Source organism: Gopherus evgoodei, chromosome 16, assembly GCF_007399415.2.
Source record: "Gopherus evgoodei ecotype Sinaloan lineage chromosome 16, rGopEvg1_v1.p, whole genome shotgun sequence".
Taxonomy (NCBI): Eukaryota; Metazoa; Chordata; order Testudines; family Testudinidae; genus Gopherus; species Gopherus evgoodei.
In genome coordinates, this window is record NC_044337.1 from 19443882 (window position 1) to 19468855 (window position 24974).

The following is a 24974-nucleotide window of genomic DNA, read 5'->3' on the forward strand; positions in this document are numbered from 1 at the left end:
CAGGCTCGGTGAGTGTGTCAGGGTGGCTGGAGCAGGCTCGGTGAGTGTGTCAGGCTGAGCACGGAGAAGGCTCGGTGAGTGTGTCAGGGGCAGGCTCGGTGAGTGTGTCAGGCTGAGCACGGGGAAGGCTCGGTGAGTGTGTCAGGAGCAGGCTCGGTGAGTGTGTCAGGCCGAGCACAGGGAAGGCTCAGTGAGTGTGTCAGGCTGAGCACAGAGAAGGCTCGGTGAGTGTGTCAGGCTGAGCACGGGGAAGGCTCGGTGAGTGTGTCAGGCTGAGCACAGAGAAGGCTCGGTGAGTGTGTCAGGCTGAGCACGGAGAAGGCTCGGTGAGTGTGTCAGGAGCAGGCTCGGTGAGTGTGTCAGGCTGAGCACGGGGAAGGCTCGGTGAGTGTGTCAGGGTGACTGGAGCAGGCTCAGTGAGTGTGTCAGGCTGAGCACGGGGAAGGCTCGGTGAGTGTGTCAGGAGCAGGCTCAGTGAGTGTGTCAGGGTGGCTGCAGCAGGCTCGGTGAGTGTGTCAGGCTGAGCCCGGGGAGGGCTCGGTGAGTGTGTCAGGGTGGCTGGAGCAGGCTCGGTGAGTGTGTCAGGCTGAGCCCGGGGAAGGCTCGGTGAGTGTGTCAGGAGCAGGCTCGGTGAGTGTGTCAGGCTGAGCCCGGGGAAGGCTCGGTGAGTGTGTCAGGGTGGCTGGAGCAGGCTCGGTGAGTGTGTCAGGCTGAGCCCGGGGAAGGCTCGGTGAGTGTGTCAGGAGCAGGCTCGGTGAGTGTGTCAGGCTGAGCCCGGGGAAGGCTCGGTGAGTGTGTCAGGGCGGCTGGAGCAGGCTCGGTGAGTATGTCAGGCTGAGCCCGGGGAAGGCTCGGTGAGTGTGTCAGGGTGGCTGGAGCAGGCTCGGTGAGTGTGTCAGGCTGAGCCCGGGGAAGGCTCGGTGAGCGTGTCAGGAGCAGGCTCGGTGAGTGTGTGAGGCTGAGCACGGGGAAGGCTCGGTGAGTGTGTCAGGGCGGCTGGAGCAGGCTCGGTGAGTGTGTGAGGCTGAGCACGGGGAAGGGTCGCTGAGTGTGTCAGGAGCAGGCTCGGTGAGTGTGTGAGGCTGAGCACGGGGAAGGGTCGCTGAGTGTGTCAGGAGCAGGCTCGGTGAGTGTGTGAGGCTGAGCACGGGGAAGGGTCGCTGAGTGTGTCAGGGCGGCTGGAGCCGGCCCAGGGAGAAGGAAGAGCGCGGCCCGGCCCGGGGCGGAGCCGAGGCCCAGCGGGGGCAGGGCGGAGCCCCGGCCGTAGCAGGCGAGAGGAAGGAGGGTCCCGCCCCGTGTGAGGGACGGGGGGGGGCGGGCGGCAGTTGGCGGGGCGGGCCCGGCCGGTCCCCTCCCCCGGGCGGGGTGCGCGAACCGCCCCTTAAGGGCAGCGGGGGCGGCCCCTCGGCGGCCTGGCTAGTTCGGGGCTGACTTCGCCGCCTCTCCGCCCGGCCACGAGGGTCCCCGCCGGGCCCCCCTGCCCCGGCCGGCCGGCATGGAGCCGAGCTGGCTGCTGTGGGGCGCCGCGCTGCTGCTGCTCCTGCTGCTGCCCGCGCTCCTGGCGCTCAGCCCCGCCGCCCACTTCCAGCTCAAGATCGGTTTCTACTGCCTGCTGTGCATGGCGGCCTCGGCGCTGGCCGCCCCGCTCTGCCTGCTGCGGCACGGCGGCCGCACCGTGCGCAACATGAGGCGAGTGCGGCGGCAGAGGGCCCGATCCCCGCGCGCTCTCCGGCGGGGTGGGGGGAAACCTGCTGAGCGGCGGGGGCCTTGGTTGTGCCCGTCGGGGTGCTGCTCACGCGCGTGCCCCCCCGGGGACCCGCCAGCTCTGCACCTACTCCCGGGCGGGGGGGCGCTCAGCACTTTAAAGGGAGGCTTCTTTGCCAGCTGAGTGTGACAGGGCCCTGCTGTGCCCTGTTAAAACTCCTCTGTGCCGCCTGCCTGCCACCAGCCTGTCTGCTTGTTTGGGTTAGCAGCTGTTGAAAGGCTCCACACCCTCTCTGCGCCCCGACACTAGCCTGGCGGTGTCACCCTGGCCTGGTCCTCTTTCTACTGCACTCCCCCTTCCTTCAGCGATGGGCCCCATCCGGTAGTCGCGGTGCTGCAACCCTTTCCTGTCCCAGCAACAGCTTGGTCACAAATCCTGTCTTGTGACTGCTCGGAATGACTTGAGCAAGAAGAGGCTAATACAGGTGGCTTGCGAGCCTTGGTAGCAGGCAACACGTGGAGGAGGAAGAGCTAGGATGTTAATGCTTCTTTCCATTCCCCTCCACCCCCCATGCTTCCTTAAAGGCTTCCAACCAAAACGCTGACAGCTTTTAACTGCTGGTTAGCTACTGTGGGCTACTGAACTGTGGCCTGCTTGCCAAGGGATGTCAGGCCACAGGGTGCTGGCTCTCTTCCTTTCCAGCTGTTAAACTGCATTAGAAGATGTGGTGGGTAAAAATACATTCCTAACCTTGTTTGTCCCTGTAACCAATTGCTGTTGCAGCCCCAAGGATGTTAAAGCTATGGCCAATTGGCAGGGAGGTGACCTGTGTAGTTGTGAAGGAGAGGGCTCCATGAAGTTTCTATTAAGATGTGATCTGCCCTGTCAATGTGCTTGGGAATCTTTATTATTAAAATGTCCTCTTTTCTGCTTCTTACATGTGTAGTAGTTTTGTTTTGAAGCGAGTGTGGATTTTCTGTAGGTTTAATGCACTCAGTTGCTAGTTGGAGAACATGTATTAGTTGGACGAAGGTTTTCTAAACACCGTCCTCCTCGAGCCATTTTAATCTGTTCAGTTTTTTATCCACCTCATTGCCTGGAGTCAAACACAACAGGCTGAGTGGGGTGATCTGTTAGATTGAGTAACTCATCACTTACTTATGCAATAGTGCCCCTGATGACTGAAAGTGCTAAAGGAGGATGTGAAAGCTGGGAAGTCACTTAATGTATTTTTTTTTTCTGGTTTATTCCAGTCTCTAAAGAAAGCTAGTGAGCTGTATTTGGGCCTAGGTAACCTGAGCCAGTTGGCGTCCTGACTTGTTTTGCCTCTGCTTAACAATCTGTCCCAACCTGCATGTAGCTCAGATATTCCGCTTCCTTGTCCAGACCTGGAGAAGAGCTCTGTGTAGCTCAAAAGCTTGTACTTCATTGGACCAACTTCTGTTAGTGGAAAAGATAAGACTTCTGTTTGTATTACTGCACCAGTGCTACACTTAGAGGTTATGTAGCTCTGATTCTGACAAGGTTCAGCCCTGCTTGGGGTGAGGATCTTTGGGAAAATGCTTAGTCATGGGCTTTTGAGAACACTTGGGACTTTCACAGCTGTAGTATCTTGATCGTGTTCATTCTGGCACTGCTGAAAGTGGTGTTGTATAGAGTCCAGGCAAGCTGAAGATGGCTGTAGAATTTCCTGTCACTGTCCTGATTTACTTGAGAGAGAGAGAGTCTCTGACTAAACAAGTGTCTTGGTGGAACTGGGGGGGAAGAAGCAGGGAGGGCAACTGAAAAGACTGTTACTATTTCCTGTTACAGGCACATATGTGCCCTGACCACTTCCCAGAAATCTACAAATGTGAAATATCCATTGTGGTAGCAGGGAGCTAAGGTGCAGGTGTGATGGATTTAGAGCAGGGATAGTCAATTATTTTTATTTTTTCTGTGAACAAAAAATAAGTAAATATATTTGAGGTCTGTTCAAAAGCATCTGGCTGTCCAGATTTAGTGCTCATTCGCCTATTGACTAACCCTGATTTAGAGTGGCTGTGCATAATGAATGAATATTGTATGTTGCCTGGGTTACTGGGATGCTTACATATGATTGTATTGGTTTAGTTTAATGGAGGGCTGGGGTAGGGAGAAACAAGAAGGAAGGGGAGAAAATGGCTAAAGACAAGCCACTTCTCAGCAAACACTTGAGAGTTAGAAGATGATGCCAGGACAGGAAAGGGCCTGAGAATACAGGCCACTGGAAAAATTTACAAACGCTGTTGGTGATGGGGTGTATTTTGGCAAGCCAGACTGGGATGCAGGAACCTGCTAAGGTGTCTGTATTAGCTAGGCCTGCCTAAGTTACCATCAGGGGATCTTTCGGTAAGATAGACATGTTGGTAGACTTTTGAAATCTAAGTGCTTTGTTCCTACTTAAAACCAAGTATTGTTTATATTGCAGAAGGCTGTTTTTGTCACTGTAGAATCTGTAAACTATTGGTCATACACCTTCAGAGTCCAGCCAAACACAGTCAAATCTGCAGGATAAGAATGGCTGATAGACTGGCCCCTAGGTAAGAGTGGGAGAATTGTGGCATTCCACCTCAGGAGAAGTAAAGGCAGGAGGCCTAAGGCATGAGAGGTGCACTCAGATCAGCAAGTGTTCAGAGGTGCAGCTAGTCCTGTAACTGACAGTACTGTATTGAACTGGAGCAGGGCCACAAAGCCTCTTCCTCAACAGGGAAATACTGTTGTAGAAATTTCCCTACTGTTGCTAACCCCATGCTGACTCCACTTGGCTGTATTGGGAGCCTTGCTGTCAAAGGGCTGCTGGCTTTTTAAACAATCCTTGGGATACCTGCTTAGAGCAAGGTTAAATATTCTTATTCCCCAAATATGTCCATCTACAGTTATAGCTGTTACTTCTGAAAGAAGTGTGTCTCTTTGCTCTTGGCTGTATGTTGGAGCATGGCCACCAGATTCTGCTTCTGTTATCTCTATGGCAGCTTCATGTGGCAGCTTCATTTTTATGTCAGCTGCCATAGTCATCTTTCCCCATGCCTCCCCACTCCTCAAACTAGTTTAACCCATAATCGTTGCTGTTTCACTCTAGTGTGAGGGCGTTTCCGCATTGCGGTCATATGAGTTTAATTATAATCTTGTGAGCAACCAAAGGGGTTTTCAAAGAGCAAACACAGATGTATCCTGACGCTTAAAACTGTCATTTTTGTTTTGTTAACTTTCTGAAGTATGTAGCTGGAAGTGCTGCTTCTTGTGTTTTCACACCTTATTCAGACTGACCAGAAGAGGGTCAGCTTAGACACCTACCGAAGTGTAGGGATGTTAACCTTTTGGAGTCCTAGCCAAATTCCCGTAGGTACATAATGTAATCTGGGATGCAGCAGCAAGCTACTCTGTGTTGGTCTTGCATGTGAGCAAAATGAATTGATTCAGAATGGTCTTTTCCCTGCATGCTTCACATCTATATTTTAAATGCAAAGTTGTAGCTGTCAAAGAAGTGCCCTGATACTGCTGTGTACCTTTTCACAGCAGTGGCCTGCCATGGCCAGAGATAGGAATAGTCCACCTTGTGTTCCCTTGAGCTGCACATAACAATTCCTGCATCCTTTGTGTGCACCTCTTAAGCCATTCATAGTGCACAACAACAGATACTGGTCCCACAAAACTCAGGAACTCCACTGCATGTTGTCTGCTGGCACCTGACTTAGCTGTATATGTAAAGAGCCAATAGATGTCTTTTACAGAACACTAGTCTAACAGGAACCAATATTATTTGGCTAAAGAATATTTCTGCAAAAGTATATACAAAATACTTTAGCTGAGGCCACGGAAGGGCTTGTAGGAACCACCACAAAACTGAAAGACATTTCAGTCTATTGAGAATATACAACTGTCCTTTCAAAGCAGGCTGAAAGTGTGCTTGATACAAAAGTACTTCTATAAAAGCAAAAACTTCTTTTCCTGGGCTCTTGCTGTTAATCTTGCTACCATGACCTCTCTTTAATCTAAAGGAAGGAAGAAAAATCTAATTGTACTTCATTTGACCTCCAAGGCAGTGTTCTAGTGTTGTTGTCAAAGCAACCGCTGTACTTGAAGGAAAAGTCACACTACAAGTAGATGTTTAAAAATTTCCTTGGGTCATTGACTGAACTCTGAATCTGTCACCACTCTCCCATGTGTATGTTTCTTGAGATCCTGGCTTCTGTGTGGCCTGTCAAGTTTTTGTTCTGTTGATTTGTCTCTCCAAAGTTCTGTTGCCTTGATAAACAGCCAAAAGGGTTCTGTAGCCATAGGTAAAAAATATCAGCACGTTGGGGAAATGGTCTTTATGCTATCCTAGCATTTGTAGTTACAACACTTGGTCTGAAGACTTTCACTTCAGAAAGACACCACTAGTCAAGGGCTTTCCCTTCTCCAGCAAGCGTTCTTTGGAGAGCTGTCTGACTTATCCTTGTCTGGCACTGCTGTCTGTCTGTCAGTATACCGCCTGCCACCCAAACATCTCAATTACTCTGGTCTCATTTCCCTTACCTACATGTGTGAAGGGGAGAGGTGGGACAGGGAAGCAAAATTGCAGTGCAAGTTTGGTGGGAGGGTCAGGAGCCTGCACTTCTTCCGATCACTGGAGTGATGGGCTTGGCCCTCCCGGGTGACGGATGAGTCTGAAAGATTTTTTCACCCAGGTGGGTGGGGAGTTGAGACCAGCAAGAATAGTGACGTGCATAGCAGGAGTGCAGGCAAGAGAGTGAGCAGAGGACAGAAGTAGCACATGGGGAAACTGAAGACAAGATGTAACTATTACAATATCCAAGTTTGTGCTTCCTCTAACTGTGTTTAAGATGGGGAATGCGGTGATTCAATGCATGTAAATGTATACAAATAAGCTGCTGTCCTCCACTTCCTGGGATATTGCCAGCATGGCCCTGCGTGCTGCAAAGGCTATACACAATGGACCTAACACAGTTCTGCGGTTACAAATGCCCCTGAGAAATGATCCAAGTAGAACTATCTTTCATGGAGTTAAAAGCCCAGTGGAAGTGATTCCATTAAGATTCGGAGGGTTATAGAACTCTCTCTGTCAGTGTTCAACTACACAGTGGTGCCCCTTTAACTGTAAATTATCCGGGGGTAGCTGTGTTAGTCTGTATCCATAAATGACAAGGAGTCTGGTGGCACCTTAAAGACTAACAAATCTGCCCAAATGAATCTGTTAGCCTTTAAGGTGCCACTGGACTCCTTGTTTAACTGTAAATGTGTGTTACACAAGCAGCATGCTGGTGCAAACAACTGCTGCACTAGCTGCCTAGTGGTGGTCCTACGTCCTGGCAGGTGTATGATGACTTGCTTTGCAGTCTATGAACTCTGAATGTATTGTGCCATGTTAGCAGGATACTTCCTTCTGAGACGTGCCAATACCCTGGCCCTCTGATTTTGCATGATAGTAATTCTCATCATTGTGCTTAGTCTTTTCATCCAGAGTATCAGCTTTTTATAGATGTGGGGCATGAAGGCATAGAGGCTCTAAGGACTGCGAAGGGTATGTCTGCACTGCAATTAAAAACCTTCAGCTGGCCCGGGCTTTGGCTCTGTTTAATTGTGGTTTGAGCCATCGCCTAAGCTCTGGGACCCTCCCACCTCACAGGCTCCTAAAGCCTGGAAATCTACACTGCAATGAAACAGGACGGCAGCCTGAACCCTGTGAGCCAGTCAGCTGGCCCCTAACGGGCCAGCCCTGGGCACTCAAAAAGAGTTATTGTCAAGTGTGGGAGTGGAGCCTAGGAACTCGTACTCCTGCTGTCCGCCAGACAACACTGCCATCTTTGCCTACCCTTCTTTTAGTAGGGAACCCCTCTGCCATAATGCTACACCTAGAGGCAGGGCTGGTTCTGGGGTCCAATTATTGTGGAGGGTAGGGGAGATAAGGGTATTTTGGGGCCCCTGGGTATCATGAGTTAAACAAACAACTTTCCAGGAGTCCTGGGGCCAGTTAGACCCCAGGAATGGCAGGTAGAGCTGGGCCTGCCTAGAGGCAAACTGCCTCCTGAGGAAAGCTGGGGGCAGGGGACAACTCATGGCTCTAACTTGTTCAGGTTAGAACAAAGGTCAGGTTATTTTGAAGTCCAGCTCCACTGAGGCAGATTGCACATGCTGAATGATGGACTTTTTGGCATAGCAGCTTGCTGGATCGTATGTGAGCCAAGTCCCCTGCTGGGAGGGGGAGAGTATCCATGTTGTCTCCTGTTTGGTGCCGAATATGCTATTGTTGTAGATAAGGGGCTGCGCTGACCTGTCCTTTCTGGGAAAGGCAGGATGCCAGGCTTTACAGCAGAACTGGCAGTTAGTTTTTGGGGCTGGTTTTTTGAGCACAGCTGAAGTAAGTGTGTGTGTGTGTGTGTGTGTGTACATGAAATAGTTCTGTGCCCTGGAATTTCTGGAAGCAGTTAGTACCTAATTCAGCTCTGTGTTTAAGCCTTGATCCAGATGAACTGAAGAAGTGTGGTCTTTGCACTCACAGAAGATATGGATTAAAATTTTGGATTATGGGACCCAAATGTTTGCTGGATTAATTCTGTACTCAGGTGCCAGTGTTTCCCCAACTGCTGTCTTCAGGTAGCACCACTGAAGTCAGTGCAGTTTCTTCTCAGTCTCCACAGGTGGTAGGAAACGTGTGTGTGGGGGGGCGGGTGTGTGCACATGCATGCACACATGTATGGGAAGGTGGAGGGGTCACAGTATGGGGAGTAAGTGTGTAGATTTTGGCTTTTAACCTTTAGCACCAGTCTCTAGTCTCTGCACCTAGACTAATGGATTAAGGTTTAACCTGCACTGATGAAAGTTGACTAAATGAATGATGTTTGCAGCTCAGAGAGATCCATGGCAGACTTTATGGCCTGGTACAGAGATCCTTGCCCCTGCTGCTGATTCAGGTCCTGGTTCCATAATGCCAAACCCAACCTGACCGAGAAGAGGTCACTATATGCCAGTGTGAGGCTCAGATGTCACTTGTTACACAGCCAACTGTGAAATCTCATTAAAGCTGCCAACATGTAGCCTGCCCCATGAAATGCATCCTGCATTGACGATATATTTTGGTACCTAAGGGGATGTGTGCACTGCAGTTAGACACCCACAGTTGGCCTGTGCTGGCTGACACAGGCGCATGGGGCTCAGGCTATGGGGCTGTTTTAATTGTGGCATGGAAGGTCTGCACCAGAGCTCTGGGACCCTCCCACCTCCCAGGGTCCTAGAGTCCGGGCACCAGCATTTACGCTGCAATTAAACAGCCCCACAACCTGAGCTCCGTGAGCCTGAGTCAGATGGCACAGACCAGCTGCAGGGGCTTTAATTGCCGTGTAGACATGCCCTTGGAAATATGTTCTGAGGTCTCTGATAACATGTTGGCTGACTAATTAGACTTAATGTTTTAGTTTCACAATCAAGTGTGATTGTTGAGGCTTGTGAAATCCAGTCTGGTGGTCAGGAAGCCTTCTCAGGTGAGTGTGACTTGTGCAGAATGTAAGTCTCTTTTTAAAATAAGAACTTGGACTGTGGCATGTAGTGTTGGAAAGAACTTTACAAACCTGAAGCGAGCACAGCTGATCCAGTGCAGTTTACACACACAGGTAGCAGAGACCCTGGAGTGACATCTGGGATCTGAGGAAGCTGCAGCAGGTTGGCTGCTCTTTCTGACCCTTTGGGCAGCCATGAAAACTGTCAGGTCAGTTTAGTACAGCAGCTACTCCATATGACTGAGCAGCGGCAGGGTCAGGGACTAGAGGAAGACCCAGGATTTATCTATATTACAGACTATGTAGCTATGCTGGACCATGTAGCTATGCTGGCAGAGACCCCTAGTCACCCCACCTGAGGAGTAACCAGGGAAGTAAAGGAATGCTGTTTCCTATGAGGCTTATGGCTTTTTTGTAATGCTGTCACCACATGTACTGGAGGAGCTCCTAGCTGTAACGCCCCTCCTCTTGCCTAATTAGTGTAGCTGAATGAGTCGGGCCCTGTGTGCTCTGGCAGTGCTCCAGATCAGTACGTCACCCCTTGTGGTCTGAGCAGTTTTAGGACAACTTCCTCACATGTTGTGCAACTTGGACCTTTCTCTTACCACATCAAGCCACCCCCTCATTCTTGCCAGTATATGCCCTTAAGTAATGTGTAACCAGCTCCAGCTGCTGCTTTCTGCAGAGCCCTAGTTTCCAGAGCAGTGACCTCTCCTCTGGTTTGGAGAGGGAAGGGAGGTGGGGTTGGAAATTGGGTCATTCTCATGGCTAGGATACTGGTGATCCTTGTGCTGACTGGGTCACGTTGGCTCTCGTAACCTCACTACACAATCCTTTTGATTGTGTGCCTGGAGTGAGACAAATGGGCTAAACCTCTTCCTCTGATTTCTGCAAAGAACTAGTGTGTGTGTGTGTTTGTGCATGCTCGGTCTGAGCAATTGCCAGTCTCCTTTTCGTTACTCTTAGTAGTAAAATGATCTGTCCAGAAGCAGACTTGAATGCAGCCTGGGTTGGTAATCCGTGGAAGTTTCTGTTAGTGCTCCATCCACACAATCTCATTCGGGCACCCTGAGAACCAGAAAAAAAGGAAACCTACTTTATTTGTAGTTTACCAGACCAGCACCGTTAGTTTCATCCTGGAGGCCAGTTGGTTTCCTGCAGGCCAGTCCTTGGGCCGTGATTTGCTGTGGGTTGATGTCCCTGGTGCAAGCCACTCCTGCAGCTGGCAGGAAGTAGGGCGTTCTCCCAAGTCTTGGCATAGACACTGTGCAGGGTAGGCTACTGGCATCAAGACTGACCGGCCCTGCTGCGTTGGGATCAGTGCTATGCGGAGGTGCCCACATTGCATTTCCTGAGCTGTGTCAGGTAGATCGAGGACTTGAGTCTCCTAGCACCAATTCTGCCAGTATCAAACCACATCTGGCGTTCTGCTGACCTGACTGGTCAGGGACTCCTGCTGCCTTGCTTGGCATCTCTCTAGTAACTCTAAATCAATAGGATTTAGTAGTAATGCAGGAAGAAAAGTTGCCCTCTCCTGACCTTGCTTCTATCTAGGAAAACAAGTAGCTGCTGAGTCGGGCTAGTCAGACTCTTCAATCAGCTTGAATAGAAAATCATGTTTTGACAAAATGAGAATCTTTGTGGAAAGCTGCTGCTTTTCTCACACTCTCTCTCTCGTTTTTTGTTTTGTCAGAAACAGCTTTGCATGAATCTGGTGTTTTGACCAGTTGGACTCTTCCTGTGGGAAAACTTGAACATGTGAAAAATTGTCAATTTTCTTGCACTTTCTGGAGGGGAAGAACCCATCCTGACCAGTTCTAGTGCTGGCACAGTGCCCCATGTATTCTCCCTCGAGTTGTCTGGTGTCCCACTCAGCTAGTTGTAAAAGCCCCAGTCTGTCCAGTCCAAACCAAAACTGCTTGCAGAGTTATCTCCAATCTAGTTGGACTCTGAATGAGACTGTACTTTCCTGAGGGTGCAGGGCCTGGGAGGAACGGAGTGGTCCCCTCCCAGAAGCCATGCTGTAATGAAGAGAATCCAGGTAGAGAGGGAGAAGTGCATCGAGGGGTGTCCTAGCAGATAGAGGATGTGGACTTGGGAGAACTGGGTTCTGTTCCTGGCTCTGTCCCTGCTCTGCTGGGCCTGGGCCTCAGTTTCCATATCTGTAAAATAAGGATAATGCTGACCTCCTTTATAAAGGGTTCTGAGGTCTGCAGATGAAAAGTGCCATGTAAGAGCTAGGTGGAGGTGTTAGGGAGGAGAGAACCCTAATGTGTAGCGTGGACAAGGGTGCTTGTGACCAACTGCAGGCCTGGTGGCTTGTGTGGCTAAAACTCTGCTAGTAACCATGGCAACTCACCATGTCTGGCCCCTAACAGAGGTCTAGCTTGGGACATGGATGGATGGTCCTATGTTTTGTTTCCTATGGAGGGTAGGAATTGCTAGCCTTGTTTATAACCTGCTCTAGTCAGCTTTCTGGGCAGAGCTGGAAGGTAAAGCATCCCGGAGCATGCTGCTCTGTGTGAATGCCCCTGGGCTGTGAGATAGAAGGCGTTCAGCAAAGGTAGGCCTGGGAGGTGGGCGCGGCTGTGCAAACAGTTGTGCTGGCAGAAGATGCTATGTGAGCACAAATGAAACTGCAACCTTTGCCTGGTCTGGCTACAGAATTGCTGCTTCGTGCCGATGGCAGCCAGCAGGAGCTTCGGAAAGGGCTCTCTTTTGCTGGGAGTGCTTATTAGAGAGTGAAAATGCCCAACTCGCGCAGTCTCAAGCCAGATGTGCAGGGGAGGTGGGGGGGGGAACTTCAGTCTCAGCAAGTGGGGCTGTGCCAGGCTGTCTGGCATGTTCAGGAGGAAAGGGGGGAGAGCAGCTGCTGCTGCCCATGGTGTGAGAGGGTCTGATTAGGGTATTAGCTCCTTATGCCCCCAAGCCGAGAGCCACAAGACTTCCTTCCCCTGCCGGCATTAGAGGAGCATGAAATACACTCATCCCAGGTTCCATACATGCTGTCACACCTTCATCTTTCTTTCTAGGTGGCAGTACCCCTGTCCCACCTGAAACAGCCAGTATGCGCTGGCCAGCTGTTCTCTGGGCTCCACACTCCAATTCTGAGCTCGGGGAACCCTGGCCCACCTCTTTGGCTTCTAAGCGCAGATCCAAACACACATTCTTAAGCGGCGTACGCATGACAGTGTGAGATTCTCCAGCACTTAAACACTAAAACAAAAGCAGCCCACGTGCAAGTTTTTTTTACACACACACACACACACACACACACACACACACACACACACCCCTCTTATTCCCTACAGCTGCTGAGGGAGGCTGTTAGCTTCTAGCATGCTCCCAGCAGAGTTGCTTGCTTCCTCTGCCTCTCTGATGGGGATGCCTACTAACTGCTCCATCCCCTGACCCCCATAACTATTATGCAGGAGGAGTAGGTCTGAGCATTGGAGCAAGGCAATGTGCTCTTTGCGTAGGTCCTAGCACTGTTTGGGCAGCTCATCTCTGTGGTAGCTGCTGAGTGCTCCCAGCCCTATGTCATGCCGGGAGGAGGGATGGGAGGCTGGCAGTTGGGAGTTCTGGCTTTTACCTGCTAACCTTAATTTAAATGAAACTCTGGCATGGCACTTAATTCCATAAGGGCTCTTTAAACTCCACCCAGCTGTGTGAGTGGTAGGAGCAGCACTCTAATCTCTGCTTGCTGGCAGGGAGCTAGCGTGTGTCCTTGTATGGGGAGGGGTCTTGGTTCTTGAGTCTGCACGTGTCGCCTGTCTCTGCTCCATGGAACTCGCTCAGCAAACAGCCAAACTCTCACTTTCTTTACTAGAAACTAATCCACCTGTTTCCAGATTGAAACCAAGGGAGCCAATTTACAGCAGCAACAGTAACTGCTCATGCTGTAGGGCGCTCAGCCTGAAACGGGGTCACATCGTAAGTGCTTAGCGCAGTCTCTTGTCACTGGGTGCTGAGCTCTCCTGGAAACATGGCTCCCGCCCTAAAGTGCCCACAGTCTAAAGCAACAGGCAAGATGGAGCGTGTTGGGGAAACCCAACGTTGGGGCTGCCATGGCCCATCTCCAGCAGGTTCAAGAAACCACTTTTCTCTTGCCAGAACTTCTGAAGCAGCTCTGCCCAGTGCAGCAATGGGGTTTGCACGGCTGGACCCCTGTACCTGTATGGAGAGCCCCACTGAAGACAGTGGTGTTCCCTACAGATAGGGAGCTCTCCTCAGGGTTCATTGTGGGATTGGACCCTTGCTTCTTTATAAGGAATCACTGGCCAAGATGGCACTGAGAAGGATCCCAAGCTGCTCTATGCCTTCCCACAAAGCTCCCTGGAGTGAACATCTCTCCAAATCAGGTGCATTAGGCGGATATCTCAAGTAGCATTACATAAGGACTGATGCACCATGGCTAGTCATTGTGCATGCTGGAAGGTGGCAGGTGGTGAATCTACTGAACTGGTTCCTGTAGTGGGCTGTTTAGCTAGAGAAAGCTTTCCCCCTGCAGATGGCAGTGTCTTACAATGATGGTACAGATAGAGGTGAAGAGAAATAAACAAATATGACTTCCAGGGTGAGTTCTACAAAATCCTGTCATTTGTGTGTTTGATCATTGAACTCTGTAGATCACTTGTTGGCCCTTCACTTATATGGGCCGTTCATTGATGTAGCTTGGACTGAGAAAGTCAAAGCAATTTCCCAGACTGGGGAAAAAGGTCGCACCTTTTTGGAGTGCAGCAGGCCTGCGGCAGAGTGCTGGTGTCAGTGGGAGAGCAAAGGGTAGTTTGACTTGCCTTGCCTTGGCACTAAAGTGTTCTATGAGGGGTTCACTGTTTCTCTGCACACCTCTGATGTGGGAGGGCAACTGTTCTGCAGAGCTGTGTGCTCTACTGCTCGGAGGAAGCTGCTCCAAAGGTACCTTTGCGTAAGACCTTGTGGGGGGAGGCTGTTGAGGGTGGGGTTATGTGACAACTATTTGGAACAGGAATTGAAGGACATTACATGTTCCTGCCCCTCCTAATAAACTACAGGGCAAATTAGGCAGCTTCCAGCTCATGCAGGGACATCCCAGGACGTGTGAGGGCAGGTAAATGAGGGAGGTGTTGACCCCTCTTTTGGTTCTTAGGCCTGTTCCTCTGGCTTAACAGATTCTTTCTGCTGCGCTAGTGCTGCGTCTTCCACACGGTAATGCAGACACTATCAACTCCATGAGACCTGCTGGCCTCTGACTTCTCTTCTCTCCTCTATGCAGAATCATCAAAAATATCGTTAAGACTTTCAAGTATATTTATGGCCTGAGGTTTGAGGTGAAAGGACTGGAGAACTTCCAGAACGAGAGGCCATGTGTCATCGTGTCAAACCATCAGAGCATCCTGGACATGATGGGTGAGTTGCTTGGGTTGGAAAAGAAGCTGTCCCATCTGAAAGTGAACTATTGGGTGCACCTAGCTTTGCTGTTTGGGAAATCCTGTGCTTTTCCCAAATTTGGGGAGTCTCCAAGCCTTGTAGGCTCCAGGAGACCTGCCTGTATGTCACAAAGTGCGTCGGCCAGTTCTGCCTACAGGAATTGCCATGTGTGGTGTTGAAAGCTACAGCAGTGTCTTGCGGGGAGAGATGCACAGCGTAATGGGGTATTGGGTGAGCAGGGAGGGCTATACTTGCAGTTCGGGCGCTCTCAACAGAGCAGTGGAAGAGCCTGGTACATAGCAATCTAGGTATTGCCAGACTGGTTCAGACCCAAGGTACATCTAGTCTAGTGTCTGGTCCATGACTGTGATCACCGGCAATTGCTTCAGAGGCAGATGTAAGAACAGCTGTGAGATAATCAAACACAGGCACACAAGGGATTTGGTGTGACTTAGAGCAGAGGTATGAGAGTCCTAGTCTGAACTGTCACTGACTGGCTGTGTGCCCCCTGGGGAGAAGAATGTGGCTTCCCTGCCCCCCCCTTTTCCCCTTCACCCATGCTCTCTGGTGATCCTGTGTAGGATACTTGTTACTACAGCTTGCTGAGGCTCTGAGCAGATTTAGCTGTATCACCCCAGTTACAGGCATGGGTCAAATCTTAGCCTTCAGTTTAGTGGAAAGGTACTTCTGCCCTTGCCCTGAAGTAAAGGCCAAGGTCTCCCCATGCATGGCCTGATATAAAAGGCAGGCCAGGCAGTGAGGTATGTGGAGTGGCACCCGGAGGCTATACTCCCACTTTCTCCAGGTTGGGACAATAACTAGATACTGCACTTCATCCTTCCATGGGTAAATTGTCCAACTGAAATGCCTCTTGTTGCACTGTCTGGCTCGCCAAGGGTTTGTTCATCTTAATAGATGACTTTAGCATGATGGGGTAGTGAAAGGGTTTTTTGTTTTAAAAAGAACCTCTTGACTAATCAGAAAATAAGCTAGTGGAGCCCTTAGAGTGAAGGAGGAGACTGTGGTACACCTACTTTCTAGCTGCAGCCTGTCTGCTGGCTCAGCAATTGAGACTACATTATTACTATTCGTCATAGTGCCTTAGAAGTCTGTCATGGACCAGGAACCCATTGTGCCAGGTGCTGTACAAACACAGCTAGAGTCTAGGAAGGAACAGATGATTTAAAGATGGTGATGTCGTAGCCCCATCTTACAGACATGGGAGTAAGCAGGATGGGTCTAAGGCAAAGTGAGGAGTGATGGCAGAGTCTCCTCCATCACAGCTCCTTGCTCCAGCCATTGGCTCCCATCCTGCTGCCACCCTGTAAGTGCATGTATAAAAAATTACCTTTCTGGGCTGCAGCCCCTATTAGAGAGGCAAAGGCTCCCCTAGCCGTGGCAAGCACATGGGTCCCTTCTGCCATGCTCCTGCTGGAGAACCAAGGAGGCCCCTGAGGCAGAGCCGTGGAACAGGTGGCTGTTTTACAATATCTCCTTCCCCTCCCTCCCCCGCCCCAGTCTCATTCCATTCTCTTTTGGTTAAGTCTCTTCAGTGTCCAATATCTGAAAGCTGCTGAAAGACACGTGGTGGTTTGCGAGTCAGCGATCTGAATCAGCAAGGGATTATCTCTGCAAAGCTCCTTGGCTCCTGCTGCCCTTCCTGTACATGCAGCCTGTTGCACCTATTTGCTCCGGGTGCTTGTCAGCAAGCCTGGGTTGGGTCACTTGTACGCTTCCGATCTGATTTGTGGGTGGAGAGAAAGGTGTTTTTGTTGTGACAGCTTATTGTGGGTGGGCTTCTTACACTCTTCCTTTGCCCTGGGCTTAGGGTTGATGGAAATCCTCCCAGATAACTGTGTTCAGATCGGCAAGAAGGAGCTGCTGTACACTGGCCCTGTGGGCCTGATAATGTACCTGGGTGGCGTCATCTTCATTAACAGGAAGAGTACGAGCAGTGCCAAGACGGTGATGTCTGGGGTTGCCCAGACCATGCTGGATGAGAACGTGAGTACAGTATATGCCAATGGGTTTTTTGAGTGTTGGGCACTGCTTGCATCTGTTGGAGTAGAGGGCTGCTTGTGCTGGAACATTAGTCAGCCGCTGGATTAAAGAGATAGGGGAGGGTGGAATACTATGAGAATTATTGTCTGACCTCTAGTACCTGGTGGCTAGTGTAGACTTCAAATGCCAGTCCTGGCTGTAGCTGTATCCTGCAGCAAAATCTTCTGAGGGGTTCCAAACAACCAGGAACAGAGGCATGCAATCTCTGATCTGACCTAGCACTAGAGAGGTTATGTGGGTTAATTCTACAGCTAACTTCTGTTGTGCCGACAAATGGAATTCATGTTTTATCTCCCCGTCTTACAGGTGAAGGTGTGGATATACCCGGAGGGCACAAGGAACGGGAATGGTGACTTGTTACCATTCAAGAAAGGAGCTTTTCATATCGCTGTACAGGCACAGGTAATGCTTGTTGGCTTCTTTCGCAGGCCAAGGCACTAAACAGGCCTTCCAGTGAAAGGTCTACCTATGGTGACCAGATACTGGCAATGTGGGATTCTTTAGCAATCCAAAATGTGAGCATAATAAATGACACCCAGGCCCTTCAACGTAAACACTGTCTTCAGAGCACCCAAGACAGTAAGCTACAGAGAGAGGCAGCTTTCTCACCGGGCTCCCAGAAATATACGAGTCTCCTTGGAAAATGGCACCTGAAACTTTTCAGATAAATGGGCTTGAGGGGACATGGGTGGGGACCAGAGGGATTATAAGGGACTGCCCTCCTAGGTGCATGGGGCAGAGATGATAGCTAGCCAATAGCATGGCCTACGTGGCATTCTTTTCCAGAACAACCCCATGGAGCATGATCAAATTCTGGCTAACTTGGCTCCTTCTACTATTGACTTGCTTTATAGCTTCTAAAGTCATAATTCTGAGCCACACATCTAGCCTGCAATAACATGGGTTAGAACCCGCCTTTGTCAGTTAGATCCCTCCTTTATTCAACTGAATCACGTCCTCAGTGTTGCCTGCCCTACAGTGCACGGTGATCTGGTAGGTGCTGTGGTGTCTGTGTTATTTAGCACAGTGCAGGTGGGGACTGATTTGATTAGTGCCATGTCTTGGAAGAAGCAAGATTAAAATGTGGTTCAATACATACAAATGCTGCACAATTTATACAGGCTGAGATCTGGATAGTTTAACTTCCAACTCTGTAGTGGTTGGTTAAATGAGTTTATTAAACTGCAGCATGGTATGTTCTACAACTGAAGATCAGCTTGTGTCTGTCTTCTAAAGTTGCCATATTTTGTGACCATTGTACTGTCTCTGTTTTTCTCTTTAAGAGAGAGAGAGAGGATTGGGTAAAGACAACTTAAATAGTTGCCAGGGGTACTGGAAGGCATAACGCTTGCACTGGTGCAGTTGCCTCTTGAGCAGATACATGGAGGATTCTAGTTTCCTGGGCCACTAATTTAGAACTTTACTAAGTTCACTTGAAGCGGAATAGCCAGACCGTTTTCACCTGGATTTCTTCAGGCTTAGGAAGTCCTACCAGACTCTAAAAATCAAACACTGCTTCATATCTTATGTCCATTCTATGTTTGTGGAGGGCATGATGTTTGTATGCAAACAAGCTTTAGTATACCAGGAGCAGAAGGGAACATAACCAACAGTGAAGCAGAAAATATTAAGATTGTAGCTCTTAATCTATTTCCTGTGTAGTTGTCTCACCCTCCTTGATCTCTAATGTGTGGAGCCTGTGATTTAAGAAGCCAATTCCAGCTAAAGACCACAAATCAATGTATAAATTAACCACCCAATAACAAGTCATTAAAGATGGATTTCTAGATACTGGGCTAAGGACAACATCTGAAGTGCTGGCTGGCTTCATTTACATTCTCAGCAAGTCGCCAACAGAAGATCTTCCATATTGTGCCAGATTAAAAATAGCTGCCTCTTCTCCATCTTCCTCTGTCAGAGGCATTGCCTTGCTCATAAATGATTGCAAACAATGATTCCTGTTCCTAAATGTTTAACCAGCACCTGCCCCCTCTTGTGTGCTTAGAGGCATTTACAGTGAATGTTTGAGCTGCTTATCAGCCTAGGGAATTGCAGGATTAAACATGCTGAGGAGAATGGTGGCATCAGGCTTTGACTTGGGAGAGTAACTGTGTGCTTAAAGCACTGGCCTGAGACCTCAGGCCAATTCCCAACACTGCTGCAAGCTCCCGTGACCTTAGGAAAGTCACTTGGGGTCCCACTCCTCAAAGGTGTGCAGGTGCCTAATTTCCATTGATTTCAATGGAAGTTAAGCTCCTAATACCTTTCTGGGCCTTAGTCTTTGACTCCATTTTACATTTTCTCCTACCCTCTGTATTCATTGATGAGCCTACAGTCCAAAGTCAGAGTTAGGACTTGTTCTGTATTTGTAGACTACCTAGCACAATGGGAGCTCAGTGTTGGCTGCTGCCATGCTATTGTAATACAGGAAAACCCTTTAACTGCCTGGTGTTCGTTTTTCCCCTCCCAGGTTCCGATTATTCCTGTGGTGTATTCCTCGTTCTCTTCGTTTTACAATCCAGCCAAGAAGCTATTTATATCAGGTACTGTACTGCTCTGAACCCCTCTTGTTTATGGGCACACTCAGTGTTTCTGGTCTCCCCGCAAAAGACCTCTGGGCCTCTGCAGAAATATCTGTACACAAGTTGGGGCACAGGGAGAGATGTAAGCACCCTACTGCACTAGATTGTGGGCTGAGACCTGGTCCAGTTAACTCTCATCTGGCCCAGACTTGCAATAGATAATGGGCAAAGGAATGGGTGAACAAAGCACCTGACACTATTGGGTCATGCACAGCAGGCAACGTCCTGTTCTGTCATAATCAGCGGATGTTTCCTGTGTTCCAGCCTGCTTCCTCAGCACATGCAAGCTAGGTCACTGGGTTGGCTTTTTGGCTGACTCATTATCTCAAGAGTATCAAAATGCACCTGGCCCTGTAAGAGAGAGCACCTGAAGGGCTCCTGCTGCCTCGTAAACACTCTTGTGAGGTGAGGCTGGAGTTTCTTTAATTGCTCACTCAGGAGCTTTTGGCTTCAAAGAACTGAATTGTAATTCTCTCCCCGAAGGACTTCCTGAGTGGTGTCCTAGCTGGGTTCCGAGGCACCTGCTCTGCCTGACAGATGTACCCAGCCTTTGTGACTGTAAAGGGCACCCTGAGAACTGAGGAACTAGGAACTTCTGAAAGAAGTGGCTATTGTTACTTTTCTTGAGTGGGGGCTTAGCAGCCCTGTTGAGTCCCCTAAATGCCATTGTATGCCACAGTGGTTCCTGCTGCTGCAGAAGAGGAACTGGGGGTATGTGGCTTGCTTGTTGCAACAGCAGGGTCTCTTGGTTTAATTAACCAAAAATAAAATAAACTTGCTCCACACAGCAAAAACCACCTCCAGAGAACTGTACTGCTGGTCATCCATGTGGAGGGTCGCTGGCACTTCTTATTGTCTAGGGAAAGCCAAACAGGACTGCATGGTTTCCACATGAATGTGTGCTCCTGTGGGTGGGAGGGTTAAGAGGTAACTATCACCCAGCCAAATCAAAGATATGATGACTTCAACTCTGAGAGCCAAGTGGCCTGGCCTCAAGTGAAGCACCTTGGCTTGATTGCGGCTTTCAATGACTGGGACCTGAGCAGATTATTAAGCTACACACCCTCTGGCCTACCTAAAGGAGCAGAAGTAGTTTACTTGCAGAAGCAAAGCTTTAAAGATCAAGGCAAAATATCTTGTTTCAAACTATACTCTTACTGTGTACGTATTAACTCACCCCTATAATCCCACCAAATACCTCCAAGGATCTAAAGGCTCCCAGAGAATTAGATCTTATTCCAGGTGGTTCAATTCACTCCCAAGGGTGCGCCTGAGAGAGAGACTTGGGTATTGCATGTAGAAATGCTAAACCCTGGGTGTCATGTATGTTGCATAACATTGACGTTCATGACACGACGCGAGTCCAAGGAAATTGGCTCTGTTGAATGCTAATCACTATTTGATTGTGTATGAGTGGGTTGTGCTGTCACAATCGTCTCTAGAGAATTTTGTTAGTAACAGCTACAAAAATTACCCTACTTTCTAAAAATGTCACACCGGTGACCTTTTTGCAATAGACTCGGCCAATAGCCTGTTGGGGACAGGGCAAGGAGTCGCAAGTCCTGCCAGAATAGTCCGTTGTTTGAGCATTTCCTGCAATAGGAAGCCATGAATGCTTGGGGTGTGGGTGCCTGCTGCCAGGAACTCCTTGTACACAGCCTTGTGACACATATGGAAACGAGCTGTCCCCACTAATGGCTGTTACAGCGGATGTAGTGGTGCATTTAGACTGGATCCTGGTAACTAGCACATGCGAGCTTTGCTATGCTGTCTATGGCCATGTCTGCTGGGCTCCTGGGGTTGTGAAGGTGAGGATTATGACTGGTATTTTAGCCATTCTCCACCCTCCATATGACTATATAATGGCCAAATGCAGAAAACTTGAGTTTCTTCCCTTGTTCCTAGGTAAAATCCGGGTTGAGGTGCTCCAGCCAATTGAGACCAAGGGCCTGAAGGCCGAGGATGTCACGGACCTCACGGAGCGATGCTACTGCACCATGAGGGAGACCTTTTTCAGATTATCTGGCATGACGAGTGAGGCGAACGGCTCAATGCAGGGCCCTCAACAATAGTATTCCCAAATAGCAGGGACTGAAAGGACCTATTTCCATTGCCAAAATATCCAAGGGATTTCTCCCCTTCCTTTGCAGCAGATTTGGGCAAATCCTAAACCTCTGCTTAGGGTAACCTTAGTTGACACACCATTTGTTGGTTCAGTTCTACTATTCGGTGAATCTCTTTTGTGGGTTATCTCCCATGGGGAATTGTCTCCTGCACTCGGTTTATCAAACACCCTACAAGTGCTAGTGAAGGGCTCTTGTCCTGATGCCCAGTGCAGTGACCATTCTGAACTCTTCTGCGAGCTCCTGCCACGCTCAGGTAGCTGGGACACCTCGGTGTTGCAGAACACCATGTTAAGGTCCTGGCACTGAGCACTGTAAGCTTGGCACTTGCCACAGCCAATCCATTGGATGCCGAAGACCGTGTAAGGTACATCTCTGCAGCCTCCAAATGATTAAAACTTGCTTTCATCCTGTCCATAGCTGTTTGGTGCTTGAGGAGGTGAGGGTGGGAGCAGTTCAGATGGTGCTCTTCATGTGGCTGTGCATTCCCAGCACTTACTGGCAGGGACTGATGCCCTAGTTGAAATCTTGCTCACAGCTGAAATTCAGCTTCTAAGACCTATGCCCAGTGCTCAGTTTCATTCTTCCCAGCCTCGAGTCTCACTTTAGACACAATTTGGTTTTTTGTCAAATCAACCTGTTTGGTGTGTTGTGTTTTGTTTGTTTGTGGGTTGTTTTTTTTTCTTTTTTTTTCAAAGACACTAAGCACCTGTGATTCTGCTCAGAGACAAAGATTGAAGACCAACCACTCACCTCTTCCTGATGGAATGGCCAAGTTGTAGCAGGGAACTGAAATGTGCAGGATGCTCTTACCAGAAGTCCTGGGGCAAGCTTTGTACAGATGTCAGTCCCTTGCTCGCTCTCCAGACAGAGTGAGTTCCCCAGCAGTACTTCTGGCCATCTTGCAGCCTAAGGCTTTCTTTAGGTGGGCCTCTAAACATGCTTCCTTCGGGTTCTCTGGGCTAGGACAGGTGGGCCTTATGGGGCCAGCTACTCTTGATGCTGTCCCTTAATGAAGTCAAGTTTCCGTGTCCACTGAGTGGACAAGCTCCATACGGACTCATTTAGGGATGGCGTAGGAGGGGGAAATGTGGAAACCTAAAACACCCAACCAAATCTGTGGTATAGTGTCTTGGTAGGTTTTTATCTAAACACTTAGCATCCCCATAGAGGCTTGCATTATGGCAGCCATCAGTCTCTCTCTAAACAAAATCCCTGGGGTTTGTAAGTGATGCATTAACATGCCAAGAACTAAACTAAAAGGATGAGACAACCCCACAAAGAGACAGGGACTCTTCTCTGCTCATCCCTATTGTTTTTGCATTACAGCCAGTGTCCCTGATTTAGTATATACTCTTGTATTCCACCTGATGGCTTGCCTTTAGGATAGAGCCAGGTATAATGGGCTGAGGGAAGGGTAGATGCGGCACTTCCTTGGTATTTGTTGCAATGCTTTCAATGCTCAAATATTTTGTTTAAAGTTGTTTTTAATCTAGGTTTTGTACCTAGACTCTTTGCTGCTGCTCTTGCTTCCTAAGGGCTATACTGTGCTATTCGACACACTGCACATCGACCAAAAGAGTGCCTGCCATACAAACCTGTCTCGGAACGTTAGCCTTACTAGGACCGTTAGTGTTAGGCGAAAGCCATGGTGCTGGAGATGTAAAACATGCTGGATGGGAGAGGGGTATTATGGCCCTGAATCAATGTTTCCTTCGGTCTGAATTTGCCAGCTGGAAATAGCAGCTAGAGGGATTCCTGGTAACTGAGTTTCAGACTCTTCTCACCCAGCAGTAGAAATATAGAGCTCCTGAAAGGGAGTAACAGCAGAGATGTTTATGCTCCCTGGGGGAGCAGGCCTTGACCATGAAAACTCCCAGGGATTTGCTTAGAGGCCTTGTGGAAATGTTGCCTCAAGCTGACAAAGGCAGTGCATCTCTTCATGTAAAGTAATCTTGTGCAATGCATCATCCCCAAGCCTCCTGCTCAGTGGGTGGCATTGGAGATGATGCTGTCTCAATCACGGAATTCCTATTTTTTTCTATAAAGGACACCAAATCGAATGCTTAAAAAGCACTAATGCAGAACTGGGAGAAACCAAACACAGGATGCTGGGAGTAGGTAGCTCCACATGGTTCAGAGCTGCAGCTAGAGCTGTGTTTACAAATGAATATTCGAGCATCCATCTGGTAAAATCTGATTTCAGTACAGAACCAGCCCTCCTGCTCTTCAGTTCTGAAATCCAAAGCAGCACTTTTTTTCCTTCCATAAGAATGGCAGACAAAGTGGCTATATCCAAATTCTTTGGGAGATTTCATACCCTCCTGCCCAGCAGCTCCGGTCTAGGGTGAGCAGTTGGGATGGTAGGGTGGTTGTAATGGGTGGATATTTTTTCTTTGGCCAAAGATGACTCTGTATCAGATGTATAAATCTGTCTGTCTGTTTATGACCGAAGTGGGAAAAGAGATTGAGCGTGCACAAAGGCAGTTGTCTGCTGTTCTATTTTTTAGTCGTTTAAACAATGTATGTTTGATCAAATGTACATTCTTATAAAGCAGTTATTTAAATAAAAAGTCTTGTGTGGAGTTTATTAGAACCCAGGTTGGGTTGAACTTATTGCCTGGAGGAGCCTTTACTGTGGGTGGGGAGTGTACCCAATATTGTCCATTTTCCCCTTTGGTATTTGAGGATCTGTCGCTAGCTACATGTTTGCCCCGTGAGCATGGTGAGGTAACGGGCGAAGAGAGCCTTGTCTGGACCAAATCTGTAAGCAATTTCTGCTGCTTCCACTCAAATGCATCGCTATTTACTACATGGATACATGTTAGTTTGTGCACAATAAATGTCAAAGATTGCATGGCTGTATGGATCACTGCAGAGATCCTGCCTAATTACCAGTTTTGTAGAAAATCATTAGTGTTCTCATAACCAAGCCCTGAAAGCTGGGGTGAGATTGGCCAAGTGAGCTTCCTGCAGCTAACGAGCTGCACTGAATGACTCCTGCATAAGGGAGGAAAAGGGGTTTTTTGTCCAAGCTTCTATAGTGAGGACTTGTTTACAGTGTGGTGTGTAAAGCCCTACACCAATACAGATTTTGGATTTGCATCTCATTGGCCGTCTGTGGATATAAAGTGGATCCTTACAGACTGGTGGGACTCCATGGGAACATCCTGGGTGCACATGGCTACCATGCGATGTGTGCCCAGGTACTGCCTGACATACGAGACGTTCAAACCCAGGTGTGGCTGAAGGTCTGGGAGAGGACAGCCTGGGCTCCTGTCCTCCTTAACCCTAAGGTAAGTACCCTCTCCTCCCTGTAAAAGCACCAGCAGGAGACAGGAGCAGAAAAGATTTGCTAGTCTTGAGTCGCTTTCTTACCAGCCCTTCCCTTCTGCTCCCCTATTTCCCCAGGGCAGAGGAACAGGCTGTAGGTACAGCTGGCAGCAGGCCCTCCACTAGGTGCAAGCAGAGCTGGTGCTTGCCCTAAAGGGTTCCAGGGCTTCTAGCGTCCATGTTCCTATGATTGGGTGGAGGGGCTGGTCATGTTCCCTACATGGTTGTTTGTACCCTCAGCTTC

The 24974-nt window shown here is 49.2% G+C and overlaps 1 protein-coding gene across 2 annotated transcripts; it reads left to right on the forward strand.

Annotated features, from left to right (window-relative positions):
• The first annotated feature begins 1495 nt into the window (after positions 1-1495).
• On the forward strand, positions 1496-23970 carry AGPAT2 (1-acylglycerol-3-phosphate O-acyltransferase 2). 2 transcript variants are annotated; one of them, XM_030535278.1, is made up of 6 exons: positions 1496-1689; positions 14477-14610; positions 16460-16635; positions 16999-17094; positions 19163-19235; positions 21180-23970. In XM_030535278.1, the coding sequence occupies exons 1-6, from the start codon at positions 1496-1498 to the stop codon at positions 21344-21346; spliced, it is 840 nt and encodes a 279-aa protein (XP_030391138.1). In that variant the 3' UTR covers positions 21347-23970. The 2 variants fall into 2 exon arrangements, with proteins under 2 accessions (XP_030391138.1, XP_030391139.1); XM_030535279.1 differs by lacking the exon at positions 1496-1689 and adding an exon at positions 4208-4266.
• The last annotated feature ends 1004 nt before the right edge of the window (positions 23971-24974 follow it).

Coding starts and splice junctions, on each gene's coding strand:
- AGPAT2 (XM_030535278.1), top strand. CDS start 1,496: ATGGAGCCGAGCTGGCTGCTGTGGGGCGCCGCGCTGCTGCTGCTCCTG. Junction 17,095..19,162: donor ATATCGCTGTACAGGCACAG/GTAATGCTTGTT, acceptor TTCCCCTCCCAG/GTTCCGATTATTCCTGTGGT. Junction 19,236..21,179: donor CAAGAAGCTATTTATATCAG/GTACTGTACTGC, acceptor CCTTGTTCCTAG/GTAAAATCCGGGTTGAGGTG.